This window comes from Sinocyclocheilus anshuiensis, unplaced genomic scaffold, assembly GCF_001515605.1.
Source record: "Sinocyclocheilus anshuiensis isolate Anshui unplaced genomic scaffold, SAMN03320099.WGS_v1.1 scaffold246, whole genome shotgun sequence".
In the NCBI taxonomy this organism is placed as follows: Eukaryota; Metazoa; Chordata; class Actinopteri; order Cypriniformes; family Cyprinidae; genus Sinocyclocheilus; species Sinocyclocheilus anshuiensis.
Genome location: NW_015542356.1, coordinates 2,239,933 through 2,248,390, shown reverse-complemented (window position 1 = coordinate 2,248,390; position 8,458 = coordinate 2,239,933). Strand labels below are relative to the sequence as shown.

The 8,458-nt window shown below is 37.4% G+C and overlaps 1 protein-coding gene across 3 annotated transcripts in view; it reads right to left on the bottom strand.

The window, feature by feature from the left end:
• The window catches only part of rabep1 (rabaptin, RAB GTPase binding effector protein 1), a 45,759-nt gene that overhangs the window by 8,466 nt on the left and 28,835 nt on the right, over positions 1-8,458 (bottom strand). For all 3 annotated transcript variants that reach the window (XM_016490568.1, XM_016490569.1, XM_016490570.1), the window contains 3 exons: positions 4,697-4,795; positions 3,547-3,687; positions 893-1,082 (listed from right to left, as the gene is read on the bottom strand). In XM_016490568.1, the coding sequence (XP_016346054.1) occupies positions 893-1,082; positions 3,547-3,687; positions 4,697-4,795 (430 nt within the window). The remainder of the gene's footprint in view (positions 1-892; positions 1,083-3,546; positions 3,688-4,696; positions 4,796-8,458) is intronic.

Genomic DNA, 8,458 nt, shown 5'->3' with positions numbered 1-8,458 from the left:
AGACAACTTAGTCCAATAATCAGGCGCTTTTTGACAGGCTCTCAGTGGCGCTTCATGAGTACGCGCTCAGAAAAAGCGCATGCAGAACAGCACGTGAATTAAATGTTTAACCGGTATTGCTTTAAAGCAGATGGAAATAATGTAGTTTTGTGATTGCGCATAAGTGCAGTGTCCCGTGAGAGTAACTACCGCTGAGCTAACACTGATGCATGTGGCTTTGTACATTATATTGAGACGGAGGGAGGTGCCAGAACTGCAGCTGATAGAATGTGCACTGTAGCACGATACAACGATATTTCTCCAAAAGCAGATCGTGGAGACATTTTAATCGTCCACGATCAAAAATCGTCATATCGCACACCCCTAACTACCAAGTATAATCAATCTCACACACACAAACAAGCACAACGAACTCACTTCACACTATTAAGCGGCTGTGTTATGAACATGCATAACTGTATCGCACGCGTGCTACAGTGGTAAATTTATTCATCGCATAGACCAGTTTTTTCGTAGCACGTGCGACATATATGTCGCACTGTACAGCCCTGATATAGTATAAAAGTTATATAAAATATATAATAGATATTGTTGCAATTATTTTTCAATTAATTGTGTAGCTCATACTGCTGTTCTTCAAATCTTAATCTGGAGGGCCAATGCCCTGCAGAGATTAGCTCCAACTCTAATTAAACACACCTGAGCAAGCTCATCAAGGTCTTCAGGATCCCTAGAAAATCACAGGTAAGTGAGTTTGATCAGGGTTGGAGTTAAACTCAGGGCAGTGGCCCTCCATGACCAGATTTGAGGAACCCTGGTATAAAGCATCATGGTGTCCAACTGTTAGCTTTCTTTGATTATCAAAATCAACTGACATCTGCAATCCACTCACCGATCTCTTCTTTACAGCCCTCTATCTCCAGCTGTAGAGTGTCCTCCAGGTTCTCTTTGAGACACTGCTCTGCCTGAATCTGCTCCTTCAAGAACAGAATTTCAGCCTTCAGCTTCTCCTCCAAATGCTCTGCTGCTGTGTGCGCAGAAATAATGTCCTCCCTGTACTGCAACACCAGCTTCTGAAGTTCCTAGGCGGCAAAATTATATTAAAAAAAACTAATAGTTCAGACTGTATAATCTGATTGGATTGGATGAGCTCAGTATCCAATATATACACATCTGTGACATATCGGTATGTCAGCATGTCAGTTGAATTTTACATGTGACTCTGGAGCTGGGGTATATTTGTAGCAATAGCCAAAAATACATTGTATGGGTCAAAATTATAGATTTTTCTTTTATGCCAAAAATCATTAGGATATTAAGTAAAGGCCATGTTCAATGAAGATATTTTGTTAATTTCCTACTGTAAATATATCAAAACTTAATTTTTGATTAGTAATATGCATTGCTAAGAACTTCATCTGGACAACTTTAAAGGCGATTTTCTCAATATTTAGATTTTTTTGCACCCTCAGATTCCAGATTTTCAAATAGTTGTATCAGATTTATATCTATGTATAAATCTAAATTTAGAAAAATTGACCCTTATGATTGGTTTTGTGGTCCTGGGACACATATATTTATTTATTTGAGATATATATATCAAACATTTTACAACCGTAAATTTCCGCCAACTTTTAGGTCATCATGGGATAAGTATTTTTGAGTAATGTAAATAGTTTCAACTAATAGAAAAACTAATTTTACATAATGTTCTAAGATTTTATTTAGCAATTTTTAGTGATGTTCTAAGATTTTATTAATTTTCCTGATTTTTAATCATTCAAGATGTTATTATTAATTTCACTTTTCTTCATAATGTTCTAAGAGTTTTTTTTCCTATTTTCCCCATCATTTTCTATTTACATTTATCTATCAAACGATTTTATCCAAAGCGACTTAGAAATATTATTTCCCTAATGTTTTCCCATCATTTTTGAAGATTTGATCAAAAAAATAATCTTTTTTTTTTTTTTCATAATTTAAGATTTCATCATCAATTTTCCTATTTATTCTTCTTTCGATTTCTAACATTTTCCAAGATTTCTAAGATTTTATCAGTTTCCCTTTTTATTAAATAATTTTCTTAGATTCAAATAATACTCCTGATCAATTTCTATGATTGTATTGAACCTTGCCTCTTGGTATAATTTTTATTTTCCAAGAAAACATTTGCTCATACTGCTGACAAAAAGAAAAATAGCTGCACACTTGATGCATTTCAGCCAATAGCGCATTCCTCAAAGCGCATCAAGATATACAGTGGTGTGAAAAAGTGTTGGCCCCCTTCCTGATTTCTTATTTTCCACAGTTTTAACAGGGGGGCAAACACTTCTTCACACAGGGCCATGTAGTTTTGGATTTTGTTTTCCCTTAATAATAAAAACCTTCATTTAAAAACTGCATGTTGTGTTCACTTGTGTTACCTTTTACTAGTCATTAAAGTGTGACAAACATGCAAAAAAATAAGAAATCAGGAAGGGGGCCAACACTTTTTCACACCACTGTAATATGATTTCATTTCACTTTGTGTCATGCCTAACAACAGTCCTTAACCTCGTCTGCAGTTTTACTGTAACATTTGACATATTTTCTTACTATGCTGCCAAAGATGGGGGACCAATCAAACAGGATTAATGTCGTGCAAGTTACTTCCAAACTGTAATACATTATAGATTACAAGGCTCAAAACAGTGCAAGACAGGATGACAGCCAGAATCACAAACGATCCAAGTCTGTTAAAAGTATGGTAGAGGTAAAGTGATTATCTGGCAATATCTGTGAATAGCTTGGGTCTATTCATATTAGACACAACAGGACTATATGTAAACTCTAATGCCATGACAAGATGCGCATACATGCATCTCGCGCATGTACAGTCTTCTGCCATCTTCACCCATTAGCCGCTTTTCCACTGGCCAGTGCGAGCCGGGCTTACAGCGAGCCGGGCAGGGCTAATAGCCTCGGACCTCGAGCACAGAGGCCGAAATCATGCCGCGTTTCCACTGTCGGGCCAGTAGCCTCGCGGCACTCCTGTAAAACCCGCCCCCTAAACACGCCTTTACTGGACTACGTCACACAATACAAAGTTCCACCAGCGATAGGGAGATGAATGAAATAAATCGCTAAACAAATATATCAGAAGCTGTCGTTTAGTCTTTATTTACAAACTTAGACACCACACGCAGCTATTGACCGACCACGAACAGGAAATAGAACTTACTTGCGGCATTTTGGATTCGTTAATGTCTCGTGGTCTTGCTGTTTTTTTCTTTTCTTTGAACAATTAAATTTTGGGCTAAAAGTGTGTTGTAACGCATGCGTTACTGAACATGTACCGAGTAAAATATTACTGAAAATTGATTAGTAATGCCTTACACTACTGCGTTACAGCAAAAAGTAATCAGTTACTGTAATGCATTACTTTTGTAATGCGTTACTCCCAACACTGAACAGGATATGTTCAAATGTTAAAGCTGATTGATGAAGCTCAGTGGAACTGAATAGAAGGTGCATTTACAAGTGCAACTCACATATGTGTTGTAGTACCTGTACAGTGGTAGGCATGTGAAAGTCCTCTTGCTGCTGCAGCGTCATGTGAAATCTGTGTTTACCCTGAAGACTCTCATTATCTCTCTGCAGTCTGTTCAGCTCTTCAGTCACCTGCTCTCTGGACTGTAGCAGCACAGCCTGAACACACACACACCACTTAGCCTAAACCCACTGGAAGCCACAAATGGTTTTCTAAAGCATATATCCAAGTAAAGTGGAAAACAATCCATTATAAAAGAGGGTTTTTTAAAGAAATCGGCCAATAAAAATATCAGTGACACTGAGATTCACCGTGCATTCTTCAGTTAATAACTAACCGAGAAACCTTTCAAGGGTGATTTTTTTAGGGGATAATGTCACAACAGAATCAAGTTTATCACCTTAAGGGGCCGTTCACATGTCGCGCCTAAAAACGTGTGGAAAATGTTAGGCGCACCGCTTTCTGCTTTTTTCCAAAGCGTTCGGGCGCTTGCGCTCCGGAGGCGTCTGCCATTGCTAAGCAACCATGACCTGCGCTCTCCGTGAAGGCATTGCAGTTTCAGCAAAGGATAAATGGATTTGCAGAACTAAAAATCGCTTGCAGTAGCTCTGCTACTAAATTTTTTTTTTTTAAACGGCTATCCCTGTACAGCTATGATCAGCTGTTCCTTCATCTTGGCTGAGCTTTCAATGTTGTTACGGGAAAGGATTAAGCTGATTGGTTGGTTCTTGTCACATGACCCGCGGTGCGCTTGCAGCATTCTGAAAAGTTGAAATGTTTTTATCATGATGCGGCGTGGACGCGCCTGGAAAAAATTAGCACGTCGCACCGCGTGTGTGTCGGGACTGCGTCGCTTCAATTATGAGAAATAACGAACTTGAGCGCGCAAAAGACACGATATGTGGACGGCCCCTAATAGTGCAACTTCAAATTTGAAACAGATGTGCATCAAGAAAGTGCATGAATACTGAATGCCAAAAGTTGCTTTTATGCATTAGTACAAATCACATAGTTGTGAAGGAGAAATTCAAAATAGGACAATATCTAAACCAAGACATTCTTCATTAAATATTTGAAATGAAAAAAACAACACATGTGCTTTCACTGAAAGTCATCAGGCAAAGCAAGTGAATGTTGTTGTTTAGGAGTGTGTGTATTTGGTCATACCATCTGTTCCTGGGTGTTCCTCTTGGCCTGGCTGAAGGCCTGTTGGAGAGCGCTTATGAGAGATTCAGACTCCTGAACTTTCTGTTTCAACACGGAGATCTGTGCACCAGACAAATTAAAATTACTCAAGTCATTTGACTTGAAAGAACAGTAACATTCAGAGCAGTCCATACATTCTTCACATTTGTGAAACATACTGTGAAGACACTGTGGCTGTATTCTAATCCCTGGTGAGCTGCCTAACCACACATCATTTTTAGTCAACGAATACTTGCTCTTCTAAACAGCTGCCTTGTTAGGTACACTACTGTTCAAATGTTTCAAAATGTTTATGCTCACCAAGGCTGCATTTATCTGATCGAAGACACAGTAAAAACAGTAATATCAAGAAATCTCATTACAACTTAAAATATATTAAAATAGAAAACAGTTGTTTTAAACTTTAAATGTATTCCTGTGATGGCAAAGCTGATTTTCAGCAGCCATTACTCCAATCTTTAGTCTCACATGATCCTACAGAAATCATTCTAATATGCTAAATTGTTGCTCATAAGACATTTCTTCTTGTTAAAATAAAAAAATTGTGCTGTTTAATATTTTCGTGGAAACACACAAGATATATTGTTTCAGGATCCTCCAATGGATAGAAAGTTTAGAAGCTTACTGTCAATTGTGATCAATTTAGTGTGTCTTTGTTGAACAAAAGTATTGATTTCTTACAAAAAAAAACTATTTATATTGTAGCAAAGGATGGTGGATATAATTCAGGGCAGTCAAAAGAGTCAAAAGATGTTAAATTTGCCACCACTCCCTCAGCCATTTATTAGAAACACTCATAGCAACAACTAGTTTTCTGAAGCTTAACGCCAAAGTAATATAACACAAAGTATAGTGTTATAAACATATACTGTAAAAAAACATGAACGTAGTGTCCGTGATGTCACTCGTAGTTTTCTGAAGAGCATTTTTGAAGCCTAAAGTGGGCGGAGCCGACGGCCGCCATCTTGGCAGAGCATCACCGCACGTCACTCCCGGATAATCGAAAATGGGCAAAAAGGCGGGACGTGGGTGAAGCTGAGGTGCCTGGTTGCTGAAACCACGCCCGTCAATAGAGTGGTGGAACTATGATGTAATTTTGTAGGCAAAAACCCGGAAGCAAGTTAGCATTTTAGCACTTCCGGTTCCATCCAGAGTCAAAGGGTTTTTTTAACAGGATTTTGGTTAAATCCCTAAATGAAGGTCCATGGCTCACACAAGCTCAAGATACTTTCACGTTTTATTCTACGACATAGAACCAGTTACACCCCTCTCATATTTTTTTTTAAACTGTTACGTTTCTTAAAAAAGACGGTTGCTAACAAGTTGCTAAAAGGGACTACAGACGCTGTCGGAGACATTAAACGTCATCACGCCGAACAGTTTATCAATTTACAATATTTTCCAATAGTAGTATAATTTATAGTACAATTAATTGTAGAATAACCAATTATTATTTTCCCGCATTTTATATTGTTTTTCGACAATGTTTTTTTATTTATTTATTTATTTTTGCCCCGAAATGCAACAAGTCTTTGGATGGAAGATCGCTTTCCTACCGATACAGAGACTCTGGGTTCGTACCATAAGGTAAACTCATATTATGATTATTCCATGTAAACACCACATTTACCGGCTTAGTCACGGTGAAAGTGAAACTTTAACAATGCATAGTGCTTAAAGCCACGTTAAAATTAAACGTTTACGGCCACATGAAGCGGTTATAGATTGAGGATTTTCTAGAAGCAAGGATAAAATAACATTTTGTGTATCCACCCAAACCAAACGATAGCTGAAATGTGGTACTTTATTCACTAAAATAAGTTTAATCTCTAACTATATCCAAAAACTCGCTCACTCTGCTGTTATTTAATAGATTAAATGCACTAGAACTTAACTGAATAGTACGTGGAGACACGTTTTTAATTAAAATATTCATATTAATCAAGGATTTATTGACTTTTAATGCACCTTATTTCGAAATGTGCAGAAATACGTGCTTTCATGTGTCCTTTAGTTGTGATTTTCTCATTTATTCACTATACTATTTATTAATAATATCTCATTTCAGTTTTAGTTTGGCTTTAGTTTTGTATTTATTCCAGTTTATGTGAAAAGGTTCATGTAGCGTGGGTTAAAATTCATATACAGGGTCAATTCTTTTCACTGAACGTGTTAAAAGTAAGTTTGAAAAAATGTGGGAAGCATGGTGGTGGTGACGATGAAGGCGAGCGACCGTGGTGGTGTAGTTCGTTTATAGCCCAAGTTTAGCTTTTAAGTTCTGGCGCTTTTATTTAGGCTTCAAAATTCATAAAAGTTATATTATTTTGTTAAGATTATCTTGATGGACAAAACGTGTAAGTTTCATGAACTATGATTGAACACAGAGCTTATTTTTTGCGATAATCCAAAAACCTATTGAAAAATCCTATTGGCTTTTTGAACCAGCGCGATGCTAACAGCCGATCCGCCTACAAAGTGACGTCATAGTTCCCCCACTCTATTGTGACAGCAGTGCTGCCATGCAGACACAACACCATAACTTCGTTTTTGGTCAAAAATTAGTTATTGATAATTTTGGGACATTCATGGCTTCCTTTGTCATGTGTATAAGTATCTTGGAGAAAAGCCCCAGAGATACCAAGGCAGAACACAGTATATCATCAGTTATCGCTCTTTGACTTTGTTTTAGAACGCTCAAATTAAGTTACGGTGCTCTGCATTTGTTTAGCCCTTCGTCAATATTACTGTGCCAGCCTGGAGTTATACGGTATTCTGCCTTTGTTTTACTGTCCATTAAAGTCTGCCGCGTTTGTACACACGGTGTAACCTGTGTAATTTCATACATCTGTCATTGAAGCACTTCATTAGACAAACGAATTAGACAGATCGCTATCTAACTGCACCATATAACAAACAAGCAAAGACTAGATAACTTGGCAACAATAAGTAATCGTAAAAAATCTTTAAAGTTTTCCGTTTTATTTTTATTTTTTTATAATGCAGATTATTTACTCAGTGCCAGCCTGTCAGTCTGGGGCTACCCACTTCTAGCCCTAAAAGGGGTGACGTATCCTGGGGGATACAAACATTTGAGAAGCTGTGGGGAGAAGCAGTGAAAGCGTAGGTCTCATTTCTTGGTTTCATCTTGAAAGGGTGTTTGTTGTGAATATTTAGATGAGGTGACTTTTGTTTCTCCATTCTTTGTTTAGCTCATGGGCAGCATTTAAACCTGCATGGCCGCCTGTAGTGGGAAATCTACTCACCCTCCTATAAAAGTTGATCTAGTTCACATATTTACACATGTTGGAGAGGACTTACCTGTTTAAAAAGCTGTTGTTCAGCATTAGCTTATTAGGTTTACATTGACATTTTATTAATGAAATGCTTACATTTTTTGTAATCTGTCTCTAAATGTTTGTATCTCAGGGGATACGTCACCCTTTTAGGGGTATAAATCAAGATATAAAAACATATATAGAGACTCTGTGATTTTGTGTCTTGTGTTTTAGAAATTCTTTCTGTAATCTTGAAAAAACACATATTGTTGGAAAGGTCTAACAGTCAAGGTTCCATATTTGGTGACTGTTTTGTAATAGAAGTCATATTGTGACAGAAAACTGCATCAAAAAATTCAATAGAGTTTGGGTATAACCCAGTGGTTATTTTTGGTATAGTGCCCAAACAAAATCTCACAAGAACCACAATTTTTGTGATATCAACTAA